At 33.2% G+C, this 25,090-nt stretch overlaps 1 protein-coding gene across 7 annotated transcripts in view; it reads left to right on the top strand.

The window, feature by feature from the left end:
- The window catches only part of RPS6KA6 (ribosomal protein S6 kinase A6), a 135,187-nt gene that overhangs the window by 61,090 nt on the left and 49,007 nt on the right, over positions 1-25,090 (top strand). For all 7 annotated transcript variants that reach the window (XM_066356682.1, XM_066356683.1, XM_066356684.1 and 4 more), the window contains 6 exons: positions 337-418; positions 1,699-1,779; positions 3,997-4,076; positions 18,344-18,450; positions 18,729-18,766; positions 24,298-24,440. In XM_066356682.1, the coding sequence (XP_066212779.1) occupies positions 337-418; positions 1,699-1,779; positions 3,997-4,076; positions 18,344-18,450; positions 18,729-18,766; positions 24,298-24,440 (531 nt within the window). The remainder of the gene's footprint in view (positions 1-336; positions 419-1,698; positions 1,780-3,996; positions 4,077-18,343; positions 18,451-18,728; positions 18,767-24,297; positions 24,441-25,090) is intronic.

Genomic DNA, 25,090 nt, shown 5'->3' with positions numbered 1-25,090 from the left:
ATCACATTGTTTGCTATTTTTTAAGGTAACAAAAAGGATCTTGGATCTTAACAGGAGTTTTCTTAGCTCATTTTTTTAATGTTATATATATTTTACATCAAAAAATTCTAAAAGTCCATGACTGTATCATCTATTTTAAATTTTTTTTCTTTTCATAGTAGTATGCATGAGAGTGTGATTTTACTAAATGAATAACTAAGTATATAATTTATAGGGAAATGTATATATTTATGAAATTTAAAATATTCAAGGACAAATGTGTGTCCTAATGTGTATGTATAGCAAAAATGGCTTGAAAGTGAATATTACTTTTTTTTCTTTTCTTTTCCCTTTTAGGTTTTTCTTGTTAGAAAGAAGACAGGCCCTGATGCTGGGCAGCTCTATGCAATGAAAGTGTTAAAAAAAGCTTCTTTAAAAGGTAGGAAATTAGAAAGCTTATTAAAATAAAATTTGGTAAAGCTTATTTTAAGAAATACAGTATGTATCGCTTGTATAAGTTGATTAGTTTTAGTTTTTCTCTTATTGTAATTAAATTTATTGGAGTGACATTGGTTAATAAAATTATATAGAATTCAAGTGTATGATCCTGTGATATATCATCTGTATATTATATTGTGTGCTCACCACTCAAAGTCAGATTTACTTCAGTCACCATATATTTGACTCGCTTTACCCTTTACTACCTCTCCCCCTTACCTTTGGTAGCCACCACACTGTTGTCTGTGTCTGTTTTGTTTTTCTTGTTTGTTCATTTGTTGCTTTCAGTGTTATATCCCACATATGAGTGAAATCTCATATGGCTCTTGATTTTTTTGGTCTGGATTTAATTTAATTTATTTTTTAATTTAATAATAATTATAGTTTTCTAGCTGGTAATTGATATTTTTGGGGTTGATATTTGCATATGTCTTTTTTTACTTTTATTTAAAAATTGAATTTAACAGGGTGACATTGATTAATAAGAGTGCATAGGCTTCGGATAAACATTTCTATAGCATTTGAGCTGTTGATTATTTGCAGACTCCTCACCCAAAGTCAAATCATTTTCCATCATCGTATATTTGTCCCTCTTTACTCCCCTCCACCCCACCCTTCCGCTAAACCCCCCTCCCCTAGGTAACCACTTTACTTTTATCTATGTCCATGTGTCTCAGTTTTATATCCCACCCATGTGTGAAGTCATACAGTTCTTAGCTTTTTCTGATTTACTTATTTCACTCAGTATAATGATAATTGAATATATCTTAATTTAGTGAGAGTATAACTTGAGAAAATTTAATGGTATAAAAAGTGACATTTCATTTAATTAAAGTGAATTTACTTTATTAGGTTTTATTTTATTTTTCTCTGTTCCATCTGTGCTTGTATAATGTATTGAAAATGCACAGCTGCCTGCATACATTCATATACATAATCATCTAGGCTCTGTTAATAATAACACTGTGCCCAGTTTTAATCAGTAAACTCGTTTAACAATTAGAGATTAATGTTTAATTAATGCATATTAGCCTGTTAATGTCACTTTACCCTTTGTCAAGATGTAAGCTGAATTTATTGGCTTTCTGAGAATATGATAATTACTGTTTAGGAATATATAGACTGCAAAATTAGGCACTTATAAAGTTGGTGATTTTTTTATGGGATCTGTGTGGAAATTCTATACAATAGTAATATATTCTAACTTTTTGTAATTTTTAGTTCGAGACAGAGTTCGGACAAAGATGGAGAGGGATATACTGGTGGAAGTAAATCATCCATTTATTGTGAAATTGCATTATGGTATGTGATCTCTTTTTTAATTTATGGAATTAGAGAGTGAAGATTGTCTTTTGAACAATAATATAACAGGAAATAAGTATTTCAAACTGATTTAGTATATCCAATTATATGAAAGGTATCTGAAGTAAGAATCAATTTCTAACTATTAGTTGCTTTTTCTAAATTTGTTGATTAAATTTTGGAGTTCCTAAATTCTAATATAGCAAGCTTGCAACTTCTGATTATTTGGTAATATTTCTGTATAATAGGCTCTACCTCCAGTACCTTAGGCTATAAAATACTGTGTAATTTAGTCAAAACGTTCTGGTGTTTGGCTGTCCTTCTCTTACATGTTCAGAGTAAGCATATTTATCTTATTTTCTGGTACTATTTGAGATTCATATAGTTTTATTAATCTAGTTGAGTCATTCTTATTTGTAGGGGGAGACTAATAGTAGTGAGAACTAATAGGTATTATGGAAAGAACATGAATTTAGAGTCAGTTCTGAGATTGAATCCTGGATCCATTGGTAATGTAATGTGCACATGACATTATTGAGTTTGTCTTCCCTGGGCAATTCAAAGGTATAGACATCATTAAATCACAGGTTCAGTCTACTTTGTCACTTTCAATTTTTGAAATTTGAAAAAATATCAGCTATTGATTTTATTATTAGAAAATGGTGACATTATAATTTAATAGTACATTAAAATATACACTCAGTTTTCTCTATAAAAAACCATCAAGAAATCCCTACCCATTATCCTTTCACTCTCTTGTTATGCTAATGCAGGGGTAGTCAACCTTTTTATACCTACCGCCCACTGTTGTAGCTCTGTTAGTAGTAAAATTTTCTAACCACCCACCAGTTCCACAGTAATGGTGATTTATAAAGTAGGGAAGTAACTTTACTTTATAAAATTTATAAAGCAGAGTTAAAGCATATAATAATAATTACTTACCAAGTACTTTATGTCGGATTTTTGCTAAGTTTGGCAGAATAAATCTATAAAACAACTTCCTATAGTTGAATCTATCTTTTTATTTATACTTTGGTTGCTCTGCTACTGCCCACCATGAAAGCTGGAATGCCCACTAGTGGGTGGTAGGGACCAGGTTGACTACTACTGCTCTAATGGAATGAAAATGGTAGTCTATAAAGACATTCTTCAATCTCCAGGATGTCATTAGTTTAATCAGTAATTACCAATTGTGTGAAAAACACTGTATTAAATGTAGTGAGCTCTAAAGATGAAGCCTCTCTTCACTCAAGAAATTTATAATTTATAAAGAATACAGAGCCCTGGCTGGCTGACTCAGTGGTAGAGTGTCAGACCAGCGTGTGGAAGTCCGGGGTTCGATTTTTGCCCAGGGTACACAGGAGAAGCGCCCATCTGCTTCTCCACCCTTCCCCCTCTCCTTTCTCTCTGTCTCTCTCTCTCTTCCCCTCCTGCAGCCATGGCTCCATTGCAGCAGAGTTGGCCTGGGTACTGAGAATGGCTCCATGGCCTCTGCCTCAGGCGCTAGAATGGCTCCTATTTGCAGGGGAGCAACACCCCAGAGGGGCCGAGCATCGCCCCCTGGTGAGCATGCTGGGTGGATTACAGTCGGGCGCATTCGGGAGTCTGTCTGTCTTCCCTCTCCGCCCCCCCCCCCCGCTTCTCACTTTGGAAAAATACAGAAAAAAACCAATACAGACATGTAAGCAAATTATTTATACAAATGAAATGGTGTAATTGCCATAAGAGAGACATAAAAAAAAAGTAAAATGAGATTTCAAAAGTTGTACCAAAATGCTGATAGAGAAAGAGGGTGAGGATGTGGTAGTGAATTGTGATAAGGAGGGCATCCTTAATAGAGGAAAACTTAATAGAGGAAGAGGTGGCATTTGGGTTGAGCTTGAAAATATTAATAGATTTTCAAGTAGGTGGGGATGCAGAATTAAGGCAATATCACTATAACATGATGCTCAATAAATCAGGAGAATGAAGATGATAGAAGTTTCTGTGTGAAGCCATGTGCAAGGTTGATTATGCTGTGGGAAGGGTTTTATAGCTGTTTCAACCCCAGGTTTAGTTTTGACATAATGTTATCCGATAATGGTCCATGTGAGTAAGTACTTAATTACTATATAGTGTTTAGTGATAAAATTCTAAACATATATATTAATTGAAAAATACACTAAGCTTTTTAAGCCTCTAAGATTGTTCTGTTACTACATTGTATTTTCTAATTAGCCTTTCAGACTGAAGGGAAGCTGTATTTAATACTGGATTTTCTCAGGGGAGGAGATGTCTTCACAAGATTATCCAAAGAGGTATCTGTTTATAAATCTTTGCTATTTTTTTTGGAAACAAAACTAATATATATATATATATATATATATATATATATATATATATATATATTTCTTTTTTACCTATAGAAATTTCAAAAGATAATTATTCTGTTTGTTTTATTGTACAGTTTTGAGTGGCTGTGCTAATTAATGGCATTTTCTGTCTGCCTATTATTTAGATCATCTCAACGGGCTACTCATTATTCTCTAGGCACAAGATCAATTTTAATTACTGAATGAAGCATTTAAGGGCAAGCCTAGGTTTTTGGCTACACAAGCTATCAAACTACTTGTAGGAGTAGTGTTTATTTATGTTTAAAACAGTGTTATGGTAGTGTATTTGACATACAATAAACTTCATATATTAAAACACACACTCATAAATTTTAACATTTGTATATACCTGTGAAAAATCATCATCACAATCAAAATAGTTAGCTTATCCATCATTGCAACAGTTTTCTTGTGCCCTTTATAAAGCTTCCCTGCTGCCCCACCCCTACTGAATCCACATTCTGTCACTGTTTGCTTTGTATTTTCTAGGACATTATATGAAGAAATCCTATAGTTTATATTTTTGTCTGACTTATTTAACTCGGCATACTTATTTTGAGATTCATCCATGTTGTTACATGTACCAATAGTTTATTCATTTTTATTGCTTAGTCGTATTCCACTGTATGTATACACCACAATTTGTTTATTCGTTCACTTATTGACGGATATTCGAGTTGTTTGTAGATTTTGGATATTACCAATAAAAGTGCTACAAACATTTACATACAAATGATAATATAGCCATATGTTGTCATTTTTCATGGTTAAATACCTAGAGTATAATGACTGGCTTATACTTTTTATTTAATTTTTTTCATAGCTTACATTAGGGTTTATTACTGGTGTTTTACACTCTCTGGCTTTGGAGAAGTGTATATTGACAGGTATACCATCATTGTATCATATGGAGTAGTTCCACTGTCCTAAAAAGCCTCCATGCTCTGCTTATCCATCCCTCTTTCTCCTCAACGATGACCTGCTTATAGAGTAGATGTATGTTTTAGCTTATTTTGAAGACACTGTTAAACTTTTCTGAAGTGATTATATAATTTTTACATTCCCACCAGCAGCATATCAGAGTTTGAATTGCTCCACATCCTTGCTAACACTTGGTATGGTCAGCTGTGTTTTAATTTTGAACATCTTACAAGTGTGTACTGGTACCTTGTTGTTCTTTTGAATTTTATTGCCTTAAAGGCTAATGATGTTCATCATCACTTCATGCACATATTTGACAACTATATATTCTCTTTGATAAGTGTCCCTTTAAATATTTGAAACATTTTATTTATTTAATTTATACTGAGTTTTGAGAGTCTTTATATGTTTTGAATGGTAAGACCTTTCTCATATATGTTGTTGGCAAATAATTTTTGTGGTCTATGTTTTGTCTTTTTATTCTCTTTAACAGTGTCTTTCTAAAAGCAGTTCTTAATTTTTATGGTCTGATTTATATATATATATATTTAATGAATTATGTTTTGGTGTCCTATTTAATGCATATTTGCTTAATCCCTTGTCACAAAGATTTTATCCTATGTTTTCTAGAGTTTTTATAGTTTTAGGTTTAATATTTAATTTTATAATCCATTTTGAATTCATTTGAGTATGGTATGATAGGCGTGTGTTGTATTTTAAGTCATTTTTTATACACGGTGGGACAAAAGTATGTTTACAATGGTTCATATGTAAAATAATACAATAATTAATAAATACTGATATAAGGACAAACTCTGTTTCACATACTCACAACTGTAAACATACTTTTGTCCCACTCTGTATAGAGATGTCCATCGTTCTAGCATCATCATTGGAATAAAACTATGCTTTCTTCACAGAATTACCTTGCATTTCTGTTGAAAATCAATAGAGTAAAAAATAAAAATATATTTCTAGATACTCTATTCAGTTGACCTATTTGTCTGTCTTCATGCCATTTCCACATTTTTAAATTGTGCTTATTAAGATGACATTGGTTAATAAAATTAAATTAGTTTCAGGTGTACAATTCTTTAATACATCTGTATATTGTACTGTGTGTTCACCACCCGAAGTCAAGTCTCCTTCCATCTCCATTTATTCTCCTTTTAACCTCTCCTACCTCCTTCCACCTCCTTTCCTTCCAGTAATCACCACACTGTTTTTTGTGTATGGGGTTTTTTTCTTTGCTTAATCTCTTCACCTTTTATCACCCAGCCCCCTTCAACTCTCCTGACAGCCATGTCTCTGAGTCTGTTTCTGTTTTGTTTGTCTATTTTGTTTATTAGACTGCACATGAAAAGTGAAATCATATGGCACTTGTCTTTCTCTGAGTGGCTTATTTCACTTAGCATAATGATCTCCAGGTCCATTCATGCTGTTGCTAAGGTAACATTTTCTTATTTTTTGTGGACAAGTAGTATTCCATTGTGCAAATATACCACAGCATTTTTATTTACTCATCTACTGATGGGTACATGGGCTGCTACTAAATCTTGGCTATTGTAAATTATGCTTCAGTGAAGATAGGGTTGCACATAATCTTTCAAATTAGTGTTTCCGGTTTCTTCAGATATATTCCCAGAACTGGAATTGCTGGATCATAAGGAAGTACCATAATTAGTTATCTGAGGCAACACTATTACTACTTTCCGGTGGCTGTATGAATCTGCACTATCTGCATCCTTGTTTGTTGATATTCTGATGGTAGCCATTCTGGCAGATGTGCAGTGATATCTCATTGTGGTTTTAATTTGCATTTCTCTAATGATTAGTGATGTTGAGCATCTTTTTATATGTCTATTAATCATCTGTATTTCCTCTTTGGAAAAGTGTCTATTCTGGTCCTTTACCCATTTTTTAATTGAATGGTAATTTTTGACATTAAGTTGTAAAACTTCTCTATAAAATATTTGGATATTAACCCTTTATAAGATTTATTATTAGAGAATAAGTTCTTCCATTCAGTGGTTTTCTTAAAAAAAATGTTGATAGTTTTTGTTGCTTTGAAAAACACTTATCTGCTTTGACAGAGACAGAGAGAGAAAGTCAGAGAGAGGGAGTCAGAGAGAGGGACAGATAGGGACAGACAGACATGAAGGGAGAGAGATGAGAAACATCAATTCTTTGTTTTGGCATCTTAGTTGTTTTTTGATTGCTTATTCCTTGATTGCTTTCTCATATGTACCTTGACCGGTAGGCTACAGCAGAGCAAGTGACCTCTTGAGCAAGCCAGCGAACTTGGTCTCAAGCCAGCAACCTTGGGCTTCAAGTCAGCGACCTTTGGGCTTAAGCCATTGACCATGGGGTCATGTCTATGATTCCATGCTCAAGTCAGACCCCACACTCAAGCTGGTGAGCCCTTGCTCAAGCCGGATGAGCCCACGCTCAAGCTGGCCATCTTGGAGTTTCGAACCTGGGTCCTCTGCATCCCAGTACAATACTCTATCCACTGCGCCACCTCCTGGTCAGGCTGAATACAATTTTTTAGTTTGATATATTCCCATTAATTTTTTTTTTTTTGTTTCCCTTGAGGGAATATATCAGAAAAAATAATGCTATGAGAAATGTCCAAGATTTTACTGCCTGTTTTCTTCTAGGATTTTTATGATTTTACTCCAACATTTAAGCCTTTAATACACATTGAGTTAGTTTATACTTGTGTGTGGTATAACAAAGTGTTTTAGTTTCCTTTTTATGCACATATGTGTTCAATTTTCCCAACACTATTTACTGAGTAGACTATCATTACCTGTTATGTGTTTTTGCCCTCTTTGTCAAATATTAATTGACCATACAGGCATGGGTTCATTCCTGGGCTCTCTATTCTGTTCCATTTATCTATATATTACTTTTTACGCCGTACTATGCTGTTTGATTACTGTGGCCCCATAGTATATTTTGATAGTGGGTAGTATGATTCCTCCAACTTTTCTTATTTTTGTAAAGATTCCTGTAGCTATTAGGTGTCTTTTGTAGTCCCATATACCTTTTTGGAATATTTGTTCTAGTTCTGTGAAATACACAATTGGTATCTTTGTAGGAATTGCAATGAATCTATAGATTGCTTTGGGTTGTATGGACATTTTAATGATATAAAGTATTCTATCCATGAACACAATACCTGCTTCCACTTATTTATATCGTCCTCATTTTCTTTCTTTAATATACTATAATTTTTAAGTATAAAAAATTATTCTTTGGTAAAATTATTCCTAGCTCATTTTCTGAGATAATTATGATGGTATTGCTTTCTTATTATCCCTTTCTGATAGTTCATTACTGGTGTATAAAAATGCAGCTTATTTCTCAATATTTTTTTATATTTTGTATCCACCTAATTAACTGAATTCATTTACTAGTTCTAGTAGTATTTTTTTTTTTTGTGGGCTATGTAGCTTTCTTTACAGACAATATCATGTTATCTGTGAATCATATCAATTTTACTTCCTTCTTTCCAATTTGGATGCCTTTTATTTCTTCTTGTTTGATTGTTCTCTAGGACTTCCAGTACTGTGTTGAATAGAGTGGTGATAGTGGATATTCCTGTCTTGTTCCCTATCTTGTAGGAAATGCTTGTGATTTTTACCCATTGAGTATGATGTTGGCTGTGGGTTTGTCACACATGGCCTATATTATGTTGCAGTATATTTTCTTTATTCCCACTTTGCTGAGAGTTTTTTTTTTTTTATCATAAATTGGTGCCGGATTTTATCAAATGTTTTTTCTGCATTTATTGAAACGATCATGTGATTTTTATCCTCCATTACGCTTATGTGTTGTATGACAATTGATTTGCAGACATTGTACCATCCTTGCATGCTTTGAATAAATCTCACATGATCATGGCTTATAATCTTTTAATGTATTGTTGGATCTGGTTTGCTAATATTTCGAGGATATTAGCATCTATGTTCATCAGGGATATTGACCTGTAATTCTTGTTCTTTGTAGTATCTTTATCTGATTTTTGAAGTAGAATAATGCTGGCCTCTTAAAAATGATTGTGAGAGTCTTTTGTTCTCTTGAATTTTTGAGGATAGTTTGAAAAGGATAGCTATCTTTTTGAATGTTTGGTAAGATTCTCCTGTGCAGCCATTCGGTCTAGAATTTTTGTTTGTTGGGAATTTTTGATTACCTCTTCAATTTCACCCATTGTAGTCTGTCTATTCAGATTCTTTTGTTCTTCCTGATTCACTTATGGAATATTATGTGTTTCTAAGAAGTTATGTGTTTTGTTCAGATAATCTAGTTTATTGGCATATAGTTTTGTTATAGTGTGTTCTTACGGTTCCTTGTATTTTTATGGAGCAATTGTTGCTTCTCCTCTCTCATTTCTGATTTTATTTATTTGCGTCCTTTCTCTTATTTTTTTGATGAGTCTGGTTAAAGGTTTGCCAACCTTGCTCTTGGTTTCTTTGATCTTTTGTGTTGTTTTTTAGAATCTTGTTTGCTTATTCTCTGATCTTTTTTATTCTGCTTACTTTGGAGTTTGTTAATTTTGTTTGTTTGTTTCTTTTTTTTTTTTTTGCAAAACATGATTTTTTTTTTAAAATAAATTTTTATTAATGGTAATGGGATGACATTAATAAATCAGGGTACATATATTCAAAGAAAACATGTCTAGGTTATTTTGTCATTAAATTATGTTGCATACCCCTCGCCCAAAGTCAGATTGTCCTCCGCCACCCTCTATCTAGTTCTCTGTGCCCCTCCCCCTCCCCCTAACTCTCTCCCTCCCTCCCTCCCATGTCCTCCCTCCCCCCACCCCTGGTAACCACCACACTCTTGTCCATGTCTCTTGTTTCTTTAATTAGGCCTATAAGCTATGAATTTCATTCTCAGAACTGCTTTCACTGTGTGCCATAGATTTTGGGTTGTCGTGTTTTCATTTTTGTTTCAAGTATCTTTCTAGTTCTTCCTTGATCTCATTTTAAAACATTTACTGTGTAGTAATATGTTATTTTCTCTCTATGTTTTTTTTTTGTGTCATTTTTAAAAACTTTTAAATTTCTTGATTTTAGAGAAATAGGAAGGGAGAAGAAGACAAGAACATCAGTCTGTTCCCATATGTGCCCTGACTGGGGATCAAAGCCGTAACCTCTGTGCTTTGGAACAATGCTTTAACCAACTGAGCTATTTGGCAGGGATTTTTGTGTGTTTTTGAATTTTGTTCTTGTGATTGCTTTCTAGTTTTGTAACATTATGGTAAAAAAATGCTTTGATATGACTTCAGTCTTCCTAAATTTATTAAGACTTGCTTTGTGTCTTAACATGCGGTCTATCCTAGAAAATGTTCTATGTGCACTTGAAAATAATGTATATACTGATGCTTTAAATTGAATTGCTCTGAAGCTATCAATTAAATCCACCTATTATAGTGTGTCATTAAAGTCCTCTGTTTCTGTGTTGATTTTCTGTTTGGAAGATCTATTCATTGATGTCAATGGAATATTAAAATCCCTTCTATGACTGTATTACTGTCACTCTCTCCCTTTGTGTCCACCAGTATTTGCTTTATATGTTTTTTTTTGAACTTTTATTTATTTTATTTTTTTATCTTTCTTCTTTTACAAGAAATAGACATAGACAGACTCCCACACGTGCCCCAACCGGGATCCACTGGGTAACCCACTGATGCTCTGTCTATCTGGGACCATGCTCACAGCTGAGCTATTTCCAGCACCTGAGGAAGTGGCTCCAGGGAGCCACTCTCAGTGCCAGGGTCAACATGCTCAAATCAGTCAAGCCATGGTTACAAGAGGGGAGAGATAGAGAGGGGGGGAGGGTGGAGAGAAGAGAAGAGAAGAGAGAAGAGAAGAGAAGAGAAGAGAAGAGAAGAGAAGAGAAGAGAAGAGAAGAGAAGAGAGAAAAGAAGGAGGAGGAAGGATGGAAAAGCATAGGATCGTTTTTTCTGTGTACCCTGACTGGGAATCAAACCCAGGAGTTCCACAGTCCGGGCTGATGTTCTACCATTGAGCCCAGTGGCCATGACCGTGCTTTATATATTTGTGTGCTTCTACATTGGATGCTTCAAGTTTTACATTTTAATTATGATGTGTCTTGTGAGTGTCCTTGGAGTCATCTTATTTTGGGATTCTACTTCATCCAATCTACTGTTTATTCCTTCCAGTGTTTTCTTCACTTAAGATAACGTATTCCTCATTTCTGACTGGTTCTCTTTTTAATTGTTTTTAGGTCCTGTTTCATGTTGTTGCATTTCTCACTAAGTTCCTTGTGCATCCTTATAATCATATACATATTTGAATTCTGTACCTGATGAATTGTTTGCCTCCATTTCATTTAGCTCTTATTCTGGAGGCTACTCTTGTCTTTTATTTTGATCATGACTCTTTATCTCCCCATTTGGCTGCTTTTTTGTGTGTTTGTTTCTATGTATTAGGTATATCTGCTATATCTCCCAGTCTTGGTAGAGCGATCTTATTTAGTAGGTGTCCAGGAGGGCTCAGTAGTGCAGTCTCCCTGATCACCTGAGTAAGCTTCTCCAGGAATGTTCCTTGTATGAGTTATGTGTGCTGTCTTTTCTATTAATTTGAATTTAATTTCATTGTGGTCATAATGCATACTTTGTATGATATGACTTAAATTATTTTAAATTCATGTGTAATTGTTACGTGTTTCAGAATTTGGTATCTTTGTAAATGTTCCATGTGCACTTGAGAAAGAAGAATGTGTATCCTGCTCTTGGGTAGTAGAAGGTTCTATAGATGTCAGTCAGATCAAGCTAATTGATAATGGTATTCAAGTCTACCCTATGCTTCCTAATATTTTGCTTATGTGTTCTCTAAATTTTTGAGAGACAGGTATTGAAACCTTCGACAATTATGGGTTTATCTCTTTCTTCTTGAATTTCTGTCAAATTTTGCTTCATGTGTTTCAAAGTTCTGTTACTAAGTGATAGACCTTTAGGATTATCATTTCCTCTTGATGAATTGGACCCCTTTAGCCTTATAAAATAACTTATTTTATACTTGCTAATGTTCTTTGCTTTGAAATCTACTTTGATATTAATATAGTCACTTGAGCTATTTTTTTTTTAAATAAGGGTAAGCTTGACATATTGTCTTTATATTGTTATTTAATCTACTTGTATATTTATATTTAATGTGCAGTACTTGAGCAACATATTACTATCTTTGTTTTATATTTAATTTGAAAATCTTTGCCTTTTAATTTGGGGGCCTTATGTGTTATATGTGATGATTATTAATATGCTTGGGTTTAAGTCTCCTGTTTATATTTATGTTTTTTGTTTGTTTGGTTGTTGTTGTTCTTTGGGGTTTTTTTGGGTCCCATCTGTTCTTCATGTTTTCCCCTTGTTTTCCTACCTTATTTTTAAACTTTTTTTTATATTCCTGTGGTTTGCCTTTTACCTACAACAACTGTGTTATTTTAGGTGTTACTTTAAGGTTTGTAGTATAAATCTTTATCACTGGAGATAGGGATTTATGGTTTCAAGCTAAGTATGGTCAACTTTTTAAAAATAAAGTTTTATTGGAACATGGCTGCACTTTTGTTCAGTGTTGTTTGTGGTTGCTTTTGTGCTTCAGTGATAGTGTAATTACATAGTAATTTTATATTGGATGGCAGGCATTGTGAATTTAATTTTCTTGCATTCTAAATACTTATATTTTCTTGTCAATAGGATCTATCTAGCTTTGTTCTGGGATGTAGTTAACCTTTTGAGTTGTTTTTAAGCTTTGTTATGTTACAATATATTTGTTAGAGGCCAGACCAGAATTTAATCTGGGATTAATTTTTTCTGATACTCAGTCATGACTCTTCTTAGTACTCTAAACAACACTGTGTGAATTACAAAGTTTTTTATTCTTACTGTTGGAAGAGGAACTATACTGGTCATTTGTAAGTTCTGTGTATTCTTTCATTTAATCCTTTATTGTTCTTTTCCTGAACTCAGATAGTTTCCTCATATTCATGTTTAGCAATTTTTTATTAAATGACTGACATTCTGAAGTTTATCTTGTTAGGTGATGGATATTTTGGTGCCCTTATAAATATGGAACTCGTTTGATTTTTTTCGAGAATATGGAACTAGTTTGATTCTTTGTTTCGTGTAGTTAAACTGGATCAGAACAGCAATTATTCAGAGGTTAGTTTTCCTCTACTCAAAAAACAAAACCCTTCTGATTACTCTGTCTAATACCCTGTGAATTTTGAGGTTTGCTTCTTTGGCCAGAGGTAAGAGGAATTCTTCCCGGCCTTGGGTCAGAGCCATGGATTAGTTCCTATAATTCTTTCATTGGTTCTTTTCCTGGGTTGGAATAGTTTCCTCATGCACGTGTGCTCAGCATTTCTCTGCTGAATTCTTGAGGAAGATCATATATATATGATCTCACTTCTACACTTCTCTCACTCTGCAGTTCTCCCTTCTGTGCTCTCACTTGTGAATTTTACCCTTCTTGTCTCCCCAGAGTCTCAGCTTTGTCTTATCCACTCAGAGAGTCCTTCTAACTCTGCCTGACTTAGCCATCTCTACACTGCTGCTTGAAAACTCTCTCTAGGTAGTAAACTGAGACAGTTGTAGGGCTTAGACTGTTTGTTTCACATGTCAGTATTTACTGTCCTTTTGTTGCTTGATGTTTAATGTTTTGAAAAGTGTCATTTTGTATATTTTGTCCTGTGTTTTACTTGTTTTAGGTGGGAGAGTAAATCTGTCCTTGTCTACTTCATTTTGTCTTAAAGTGGTAGTCTGGGAGTAGCACTTTAATTGGGTGAATATAGTTCAACCTCTCACTTGCAGAATTAAAATGTTAAGTGTGGGAGAGCTACTGTTGATTCCCAGAGATTTAGAACTTACTGTGCAAAGCAACAGTGTGCTTCTGGGATGCTAGCCAGTGCTTAAGTGGCTAAGGTCTCTGGCTTATGTGTGTCATGCTCCAGTGAAGATCATACTGTGCATGAGCATAGACTATGATCTTGGTATATTGTTTACTATAGAACAGAATTCAGTATGTGATAGAGGCTGTATAGGACCCCCTCCAGGTCTCTAAAGGACCTTGTTAAAAGCTGGTCACAAGACATAGAGGAACAAACAGTATAACAAGGCTCTAATATTCTTGATTTCTTGAGTTAGATTGTAGAAGTGTCAAGAATATATTTGAGAATTCTCGTAGTCATGTCTAATTTTCTTTTAAACTCTTCAGACTTCCATTCTCGATGTGGAACTATCTAAACCCATACTAGCACAGAGATGCAGTCAGTAAGTTTTGATTCCTAAGTCTGGAATATTAGGTAAGAGCAAGCATTTTAAATGCACTTCCCAAAAGACGATAAATAAGTATATGCATTGAACAGGCTTTGAAAATGATTTAATGATTACTTCTATAGACAGCTTTTTAATAAGAAGTTGTTTATTGTTATACTTCACTTGAGTGTACAAAAACTGTTATATCATCCAAAACGAGGACTTATTATTTATGCCTTAGAAAAAGACTTTAAAAATTACATTTTTATGCATTAAAGAATTTTATAATGTTGCCTCATGCATATCTTAAAGGGAATGGTACCTCCTCAAATTTCTTTTCTCCAAAATATACATGCAAACAAACACATAAAACTCTTAAGTCATACCCTACTTTGCTACAATAAAGAAAATATAGGCCCTGGCCGGTTGGCTCAGTGGTAGAGCGTCGGCCTGGCGTGCAGAAGTCCTGGGTTCCATTCCTGGCCAGGGCACACAGGAGAAGCACCCATCTGCTTCTCTACCCCTCCCCCTCTCCTTCCTCTCTGTTTCTCTCTTCCCCTCCCGCAGCGAGGCTCCATTGGAGCAAAGATGGCCCGGGCGCTGGGGATGGCTCCTTAGCCTCTGCCCCGGGCGCTAGAGTGGCTCTGGTCGCAGCAGAGCGATGCCCTGGAGGGGCAGAGCATCGCCCCCTGATGGGCAGAGCGTCGCCCCCTGGTGGGCGTGCCGGGTGGATCCCGGTCGGGCGCATGTGGGAGTCTGTCTGACTGTCTCTCCCCGTTTCCAGCTTCAGAAAAATAGAAATATATATATATATATATATATATATATATATATATATATATATATATATACACACATACATACATACATATATATATATATATTTGGATGAGTGACTGATAATGGTAAAGTTGTCAATTCTATTAATTTATGGGCTTAATAAATTCCAAACAAATTCCCAATAGGCATTTTTGTTTGTTTGAAATGGACAGAATGACTTTGCCAACTTAGACAAGTAAAGAAATTAACTCAGACCTTTTTAAAATAAAGAATCCCTTTTTCTTGCTCTACCTCTTGTTTAAAACTTTATAAAGCTACTGTTTTAGGCAAAACACCCTAGTATCAACACAAGACTAGACACATACTATATAGCCCAGGAATATTCCAGTATATATGATTTAGCATTTATTATCATGATAGAGAAAGAATCAGAAGTTAATGACAAAGAGATTGATTGTTCAGTAAACAGTATATGAGAAATTGTTAAATATACAAAAATCATTTTAAAATGTCATCTCTACTCAAAGATAAATATTACTTATGTTAAAATGCTACATCTGGGAAATATTTATTGTAAAAGAAAATGCAGCAGAATGAGTAGTTGACTGTTGAATGGAGGTCACCTTGATAATTGAAGTAATGAAGGAAAATCACAGAGAAGTGATATATAAATTTGGCTATATAAAATTGGAGAACTGACATTTTCAATACTTAAATGGCTTATACAAAGTGACAAAACTGTAAGGCAGTGCTGAAAAATGGGCAAAAACAACACTGATAATTCATTAAAATAATAGACCACGAGACACAAAGAACATGTTGAGCCTGACAAAAATTTAAATGAAAGCAATTGATGTCATTTTTGTATAGAAAAGGTTTTTTAAAGTGCAATATTCAGTGCTCTCACAGAAGTGGCAAAACAAATATTTTTTATTAAAACTGCTGGTGGGAGTGGTAATTACTGTAACCTTTTTGGAAAATAATTTTGTTACATATGTCAAAAATCTTGAAAAAATAAAGAATCTTGGACTATTTATTCTCCTTGACCCAGCATTTCTGGTTTTATTTCTCGGGAACCCACTTTGGAGAAATAATCATAAATATTATACATATATATGCATATTGAGTGATTATTAAAAATAGTAGAAACCTGGAAATAACCTAAATGAACATCCATATAAACTATGCTAAATTAGTATGTTGATAATATAACATTGAAAATTCTATAAATAAGTTTTAAAGATATGGGACAATGCTTATGATATAATAAGTTGGGAAAAATAGGCTACTAAATACTGTGTGTGTGTGTAGTACCATCTCAGATATGTTAAAACACACACTCATGTATGCACACACACACATATACATGAATGATTTGAGGACCAGACAGCAGAAGACTAGCAGTGCTTTCCTCTGGGTACTGGAGTTTTAGATTATTTTCATTTTCAGGAGTATTTATGATAGAATGATTAGTGCCTAGGAAAGTATTAACGGTAATGAACCTAAAACTTAAAGAAAAATTGCAATGCAGCATATTGCAGAAGAGGTAGTTCTTGGGCAGAACTATTCCTGAGTTCAAAACCTAGGCTGGTTGTGTTATTCTGGGCAGGTTAATTCAACACTGAGTCTTTCTCCAAATTTAAGGTAACAGTAATACCTTCCTTATAGTACTTTTTGGAAGACTAACAACCTAATGAATATAAATTGACTGGCCCATAATTTCTACTTAGCATGTTTCTTATTTGCATCCATCATGAAGCTTTTCATAGAGACAACACAACTTTATGACAATAAACCATCGTAATGTTGCCATAAAACTGTATCTTAGGTATGGTTTCTTTAATTTAGAGTTTGAAAGATTTTTGTTGAGGGTTTTCTTATGTGTTAGATGTTAATGAACATTTTTATTAGCCTTTCTCAGAAGTTAAATAAGTAATAATTATTTTTATTCTTAATAAAATATCAAGTAAAATGATGTCATATTTATACCAAGACATCAAGTGAACTCTCTTGAAACTTAGATAATAACCAACCTTTTTCTATAAATCATTTAAAAAAGTAGATAGAATATAAAATTTATATTTAACTGCTCATTCTGTGCTATTTTACTAAAAACCTGAGTCTGCATTGTATAATTTAGTGGCCATAACTCTAAATGGGCAATCCAGTTAAAGTATCTTTCTGATATTTCATTAAAATTTTACTCTTTTCTAATACAGAGGTTTCTTTAATGAAAATAACCAATTTCTAGACAAGTTCTTTTGTTGTGCCAATTGGAAGCCTTTGAGAAATCTTAAAAATTACATCTATTGGTTGTAGTAGCCAATTTTTGTATAAATTAACTCACTTATGAACAAATACAGACATAAATTTGTAACAACAGTATCTCATGGTTACACACATAGACTTTTATAATTTAAGAAGCTTTTTTCCCTATATAAACTAATTTGATTCTTACAACAACATTGTTAGCTAGATACAGCAGGTATCATTATTCTTATTTCACAGGCTTAGAAACTGAAGGCCAGAGGTGCTAAGTGACATGTCAAACATTACACTTTTAATACTCTTTCCAAGTCCAGTGCTGTTTTCACTTAATCATAGCAGATTTAACCCAAGGCAAAAAAAAAAAAAAAAAAAAAAGATTGAGGAATACAATGTCATGAATCTCATGTACTTTAGTAGCAGATGTACTTTAGTAGCCTGGAGCTACCCCTAAGGTCAGAGATTTGGTTTAGGGCTTTGTTTAATATGAGTGAATAATTTAATACCTGGTTTTGATATATTAAAAGCTTTTAGTTAATGAGGCTGTTCAAGGAGACTTTTCTGAGAAGCAGTAGCAAGTGAAAGAAAGAAAAAAACAAAAATAATGCAGTTGCCAATGATAAACCACAATTTCCTGTATACTTCAAAAATCACTGTATTATAGTAGAGTACTCAACTTAATAATTATATTAAAAGAAAGGGTAAATCCTGTGCAGTGCATTCAGTGTAAGGAGATATGTAAACAACATACAATGTTTTAGGATGATTTATATTAAAATAATTTTGAAGAGAAGGATTTTATAGGGGATAATTTCATTTGTCTACTTCTCTAATTTTCCTTTATGCTAGATTTGTCTGTTTAACTGGTTTTTAAACAGGTAAAGTTTTAAAATTTCAATATTGAAAACCAATCAAATGATAAACTGTTCTTTTATTTTAGGTTCTGTTTACAGAGGAAGACGTGAAATTCTACCTTGCAGAATTAGCCCTTGCTTTGGATCATCTGCACCGATTAGGAATTGTGTACAGAGACCTGAAGCCAGAAAAGTACAGTTCTGTTTTCCTTATCTGTTCCCATCACCAGTGTTACATAATGACTTTTTTTTCCATTAAGTCTTATATTTTAAAGATGATTGAATATATATATGAGTTTTACAATTATATGAAACTTATAAAAAGTAATCTTCATAAAATACCCATTGATTTTAAGTTAATAATTTAAAATTTTTCTAGTACTGATCTATTTTAATTTTGTGATAATTTTTATGTAGTGTTTTATATAAACTATTTTATTCCATTTATTGAATGTGAATTTTGATTTACAGCATCTTGCTTGATGAACTAGGACATATCAAGTTAACAGGTATGCAGATTTTCTTATTCTACCTTAAGCTTGTTTTATATTTTTTTATTCTAACATATATTTAAGCCTGTTTTCTCTTTTCTCTTTCTTGATTTAATACACATTTTATTCATCTCTTTTGTAAACTAAAGTTTATTTAAAGGGTAGATAACACTGAATGTGTACTAAGTGTAATACAAAAAATTTATACAATGCAGTTGCTGCATTTGTTCAAAAATGCATTTGTTTTTATAGGTAAAAACACATCATCTTAGTTTCAGACTAGACTGAAAAAGTATAATAAGTATTTATCACATTTGAAATACAGTGATTATAAACTTTAAAACCAAGGGTTTAAAATCAATGGTTCCTTTTATCATTTATTTGCAAAACCATGTTTTATTTTTAATATTCAGGGTTTATACACTGTGCTAATCCTCAGAAGCATCTTAGGCATAAAGTATCCTTATTAAACCATTTTTAAAAACTTTTATTTTGAAATAGACTTACAGTAAGTTGCAAAAATAGTATCGAGAGGCCTTGTATATTCATCACCTAGCTTCCCTCAGTGGTGACACCTGACAAAGCCGCACTGTTATCAAACTCAGGAAACTGGTATTTTACAAGTAACTGGCCTATATACTTTACTTGGATTTTACTAGTTTTGTATACATTTGTTTTTTGTTTATCTTTGTGTTTAATTCTGTGACATTTAATCACATATGTAAATTTGAATACCACCAGCACAATTAATATGCAAAACTGTTCTACAAACACAAAAGGACTGTCTTGTGCTTGCTTTGATTGTCACACTCTCCTTCACTCTTCCCTAACTCCTGGCAACCAATTATCTGTTCTGTCTCTAATTCTCTTATTTTGAGAGTATTATATAAGTATAATCATGCAACAGTCACATTTCTGAACACTTGTTCTAGATAAAACTTTATGAGCGCTCAAAGACCTATACATGAATTTTCATAGCTGCTCTATTTGTAATAGCTGAACTCTGGAACTGTCCTAAATGTCTTTTAAAGTGTGAAAGAATAAACAAAGTATACTATATCCATGGAATGATATACTACTACCCAGCTATAAAGAGGAAATAATTCTTGATATATACAGCAACTTGGATGAACTCAGGGCATTCTGTTGACTGAGCCAGTCTCAAAAGTTACTTATGTTTTCAATAGATAGTAAATTCTGTATTTAATTGTCAGAATGTTAAAACAGATAAAAGGAAGATGTGGCCTTTACAGAGAATTTTGGACCAGTATACTTTAAGCAGGGGTTGGGAACCTACGGCTCATGAGCCAGATGTGGCTCTTTTGATGGCTGCATCTGGCTCACAGACAAATCTTTAATAAAAAAAATAATAACATTAAAAATATAAAACATTCTCATGTATTACAATCCATTCATTTCCTACCGCTCATGTTCATGGTTGCGGGTGGCTGGAGCCAATCACAGCTCTCCTCCGGGACAACACCAATTTTTTATTGGATAATGCTTAACGTACACGGGTGGTTGTATGGTTCTCACGGAATTACATTTTAAAATATATGGCATTCATGGCTCTCTCAGCCAAAAAGTTTCCCCACCCTTGCTTTAAAGAAAAGTTGTTTCAAAATGCATAAGTATACTGCTTCACTGTAAAGATAAAGCATGAAGCTGTTAACGTGAAAACTCAAGAAATATGACAAAGTTCAAATAAAGTTTAGTGATTCTTATTGATTCATAGCCTCATTCTCTTATTCGTATATAAAGAAGCAAAGTAGATTTGAAAGGATTGAAAGGAAGAAGAAAGATGTTACCATGGGGGAATCTCTATAGTATTTCATATTACTGAGGTGAATTTGCAGTAGCCTCCAAATATAAAGTTTCAGAAAAATTATTCTTTCACGTGTAGTTAGTTTTGAAAGTTTTGATAAATACATCTACAGTCTTAAAAGCACCAGCAACATCAAGATATAAAACAGTTGCATCATCCCTTGCCCGAAATTTTTCCATGTTAAGTCAACCTCCCTTTACCCAAAGACAGTCACCAGTCTTCTTTCTGACGCTATGGTTTGCCTTTTCCACACTGTAACAGAGGCTTACAGTATTTATAGTCTTTTAAGTCTGGCTTTACTTATTTAGTATAGTACATTTGAAATTCATATTGTTGCATGTATCAATAATAATGTTATTTTTAAATTGTTGGGTAGTGTTTATTTTATAATAGTATCATGGTTTGTTTATCTAATCCCCCGTAAAGGGGCATTTGGGTTGTTTTCTGTTTAATTCAGCAGTGAGGAATAAAGCCACCATAAATATTTCTGTATAGGTTTTATGTGAACATATCAAAGGAGTATGAGTAAATACCAAAGGAGTGAGATTGCTTAGTCATGTGGTGTTTGTTTAATGCAAAACCTCTGAAGTGCTTTCCACTGTGCCTGGACAGTTTTGCATACCCACTAGCAATGCGTGAGAGCTCCACTCACTCTGTTCCTTGCCATTACTGGTACTGCAGCATTTTTATTTTAGCTCTCCTGATGGTCATGCAATAATTTCTCATTGTGGTTTTAATTTGAATTATTTCTAATAATTAACAATATTGAGTATGTTTTCTTGACTTTATTTCTTTGTAGAAGTGTCTGATCAGATCTTTTCTTTTTTTATTAAAAAAAAACCCTGTATTGTTTCCTCCCTCCCGCCTGCCCTTTCATTTCTTTCTTTCTTTTTTTTTTCCAGTAAGATTTATTCATGATTGAAAGAGAAGGTTGCTTATAGGTTCCCAATTTCTCACGTCTGTCCCACCAGGGGAAAAGTCTAATCTAGTCTTCATTAAGCTCAGTATAAAAACCGAAGTCCAGATATGTGTGCCATGGTTTAGCTCATTTTTGAGTGTTTTTAATAAACTCTGAATACAAGTCCTTCATCAGATATATGATTTGCATATGTTTTATCCCAGTCTATAACTTATTTTTCATTTTCTGAATAGTATTCTTTGAAAAGCAGATTTTGAGTTTGATAAAGCCCAATTGTCAACATTTTTCTTTTACAGACTATATTTTTCATGTTTTATTAGAGAAGTCCTTGCTAAATCCAAGGTCACAAATATTTTCTATTTCTTTTGGAAATTTTACAATTTTATTTTTCATGTTTTATATTTAGTCTATGATTCATTTGAGTTAATATTTATATAACAGAGGACTTATGGCAAAAAATGGGTTTGAGGGTTAGCAGCAATCTATATAAACCAGTGCCACATTAGAGAATGATAGGAACCCTGGGATAACAGTGACAGCATTGATTTACATGTTCTAAATTATTAAGATTATATAAATACTACCATAAATAGAGTACCTTACCTTGAAAAACCTTTAAACTTGTTTGTTAAATTAGTGTCAGAAAAGTTGTAGTTTGTAAGTTACTGTGAAGTAGTGGAAGGTAGGTTGTGTGGGATTGAGAGGAATGTGTAACACTTCAGGTGGACAGGAGCAGCTCCTAACACATGATTAACTGAAATAGCTGGTAGATGTTTGAGGCGTGTGCACGTATCTATTTCTACATGGCTTGGTTCAGCTAGGTGCAATTTTCTAACATTTCCTCTAGTGATTCTTGCATAAGAACTTGCACATGACATTCAAGATTCAAATGTGTGTTATACTCATATTGTTTCCTAATGTATCAATTGAATTGGATAAGAGTTGAATTTTCAAAACATGCATTATAGCAGAACTGACTGTATATGTCAGTCTATTCTTGGAAACTGTCTGGTTCATATATTTTCATGTATATGTCTAGTTTTTCTTTAATATACTCTGTCATGATTAATGTAGGTTTATAATGAGCATTGAAGTCAGGTAGTATAAATCCTTTCTTTTCACCCTCCCCTTTTTCAAAATTGTTTTGGCTGTTCTATTGCCTTTGTCTTTTATATATATATAAATTTTATTTTTATCTCCATTTTATTTTATTCTTTAAAATTTCTATTGACTTTATTGGTGTGACATTGGAAAATAAAATTATACAGGTTTCAGGCACACAATTCTACAACACATAACCCGTCTATTGCATTGTGTTATTACCTTCCCAGGTAAAGTCTCCCTCCATCACCATCTATCCCTGCACTTCCCTCCCCCTCCCACCCCTTTTCCCTCTTGCAGCCTCACACTGTTTTGTGTTTGTTTTTATTTCTTTGATTACTCTCTTCACCTTTTTCACCCTGCCATTAAATTCAGCTATTTTATTTCTAAAAAAAGAAATCTTGCTAGACATTTTATTAAAGTTTAATTGAATCTTTAAATCAGTTTTGGGGAAATTGACATCTTTTTTCCTTATCTGTTCATTTATTGATGAAAACCTAGGTTGCTTCCATATCTTGGCTATTGTAAAATTACTCTGAACATGAGGTTACATGTATCTTTTTGAATTAGTGTATGGCAATAAATACAGATCTGTCAGCAATTTAATCTAACCAATGAAATAAATGAACAAGCAGTACAGAAACAGACACATAGATATACTGAAAGCACTTTGATGGCCGCCAGATAGGAGGGGGTTTGGGGTGGAGGGTGGAAAATATGAAGTGAGTAAGAAGTACAAATTGGTTGTTACAGAATAGTCAAGGGCATGTAAAGTACAGCACAGGAAAAATAATCAATTAAAAAAAGACTTTAACAAGAGACAAAGAAGGACCCAGCAATTCCACTTCTGGGAATTGTATCTTTAACCAATCTTCCAAACCATATACACAGTATACCTCTCCATTCACTTAGATCTACTTTGATTTCTTTCATTGGTTTTTCTAGTTTTCAGCATACAGGTCTTGCATATGCATTGTATATTTATACCTGTGGGTTTCATGGGCATTGTTATGGTGGAATTAAAAATGGTATTTTTCAAATTTCAAACTTCAATTTTCATGGCTAGTACATAGAAATGAGATTTTTATTTTGATTCCTTTAGCTCTTTGAAGGCCTTACACAAAAATGGAAACTCGCCAACGCCAAAGAAAAATAAGCTTTTTTTGTATTTTAAAAAGTATATCACTATCTCATTTTTTGTCTTAATCTGTATGAAAACTTAGACCACTATGAAAGCTTTGCTTTAATTATCATCTCAAAATTGTTGATGAGCCCTGGCTGGGTTGCTCAGTTAGTGAAGTATTGTCCCCAATCAGGACATACTGCTGTCAATCAGTGAGTGCCTAAATTAGTGGAATGACAAATCGATGTTTCTTTCTCTACTTCTCCCTTCTCTCTCTCTCTCAAAACCAGTCAATAAAAAAAATTTAAAAATTGGTGAATGATAAGCTAGTATAGAATACAAAAAAAAAACCACAAACATATTTTTGAGATGAGGTATAATTGAGAAATCTGGAAATGTTCTTAAAGAGTACCATTATTAAATACAGGCTATTTTCCATTTTGGTATCACAGCTTTCTTAAGAGTAATTATAGACCATCCATAAATAATTTTAAGGTTTAAATACATAATTTTCTTTCTATCGATATTTTCTACTTTCCGAAGACTTTTAGATATATTTTTGTCTTATGTTGTTGTTACAGATTTTGGACTCAGCAAAGAATCTGTAGATCAAGAAAAGAAGGCCTACTCATTTTGCGGTACAGTGGAGTATATGGCTCCCGAAGTAGTGAATAGGAGAGGTCATTCCCAGAGTGCTGATTGGTGGTCATATGGTGTACTTATGGTACGTAGTGTTATCATTTTGAAATTATGGTAATATAAAACCAATACTACTTAGAATTTTAATTTAGTTTTCTTATTTTCTTAATAAGAAGGAAAAATAGAATTTAAATTTTGGGAGGTATCAACTGAGAATAAGGTTTTAATAATTTATGTTATCATTGAAAACTTACATGGCTAGCTGTTATACAATGTTATACAAGTTTTATTATTCAAGAATTAGGATTTTGGTGTCCTGATTTCTTTTAAAGTTACCTGATGAAAAGGTAAAGGGCAATATTCTTTTATAAACTATTCCATTTAAAGACTTATTTCTGAAACCATAAATTTCTTAGGAATTATAAGTAGTAAACTCTGACATTGGTATTAGCAATATTTTATTTGGGTATGTCTTCTGGGCAAGGGCAACAAAAGCAAAAATAATCAAATGGGACTACCTCAAACTTAAAATCAAGGAAACCATTACAAGATGAAAAGGCAACCTACTTAAAGGGCGAAGATATTTGCAAATTATATACATATATATATATGACTAATATATATATGAAATATTCAGAATGTATAAAGAACTCATACATGTCAAAATAAAAAAATGGATTAAAAATTGGGCAGAGATACTGAATAGATATTTCTACAAAGAACATGTGCAGATCA

Source organism: Saccopteryx leptura, chromosome X (genome assembly GCF_036850995.1).
Source record: "Saccopteryx leptura isolate mSacLep1 chromosome X, mSacLep1_pri_phased_curated, whole genome shotgun sequence".
NCBI lineage: Eukaryota > Metazoa > Chordata > Mammalia > Chiroptera > Emballonuridae > Saccopteryx > Saccopteryx leptura.
Note: the sequence above shows the minus strand (reverse complement) of the source record. Positions and strands in the feature narration are given on the sequence as shown.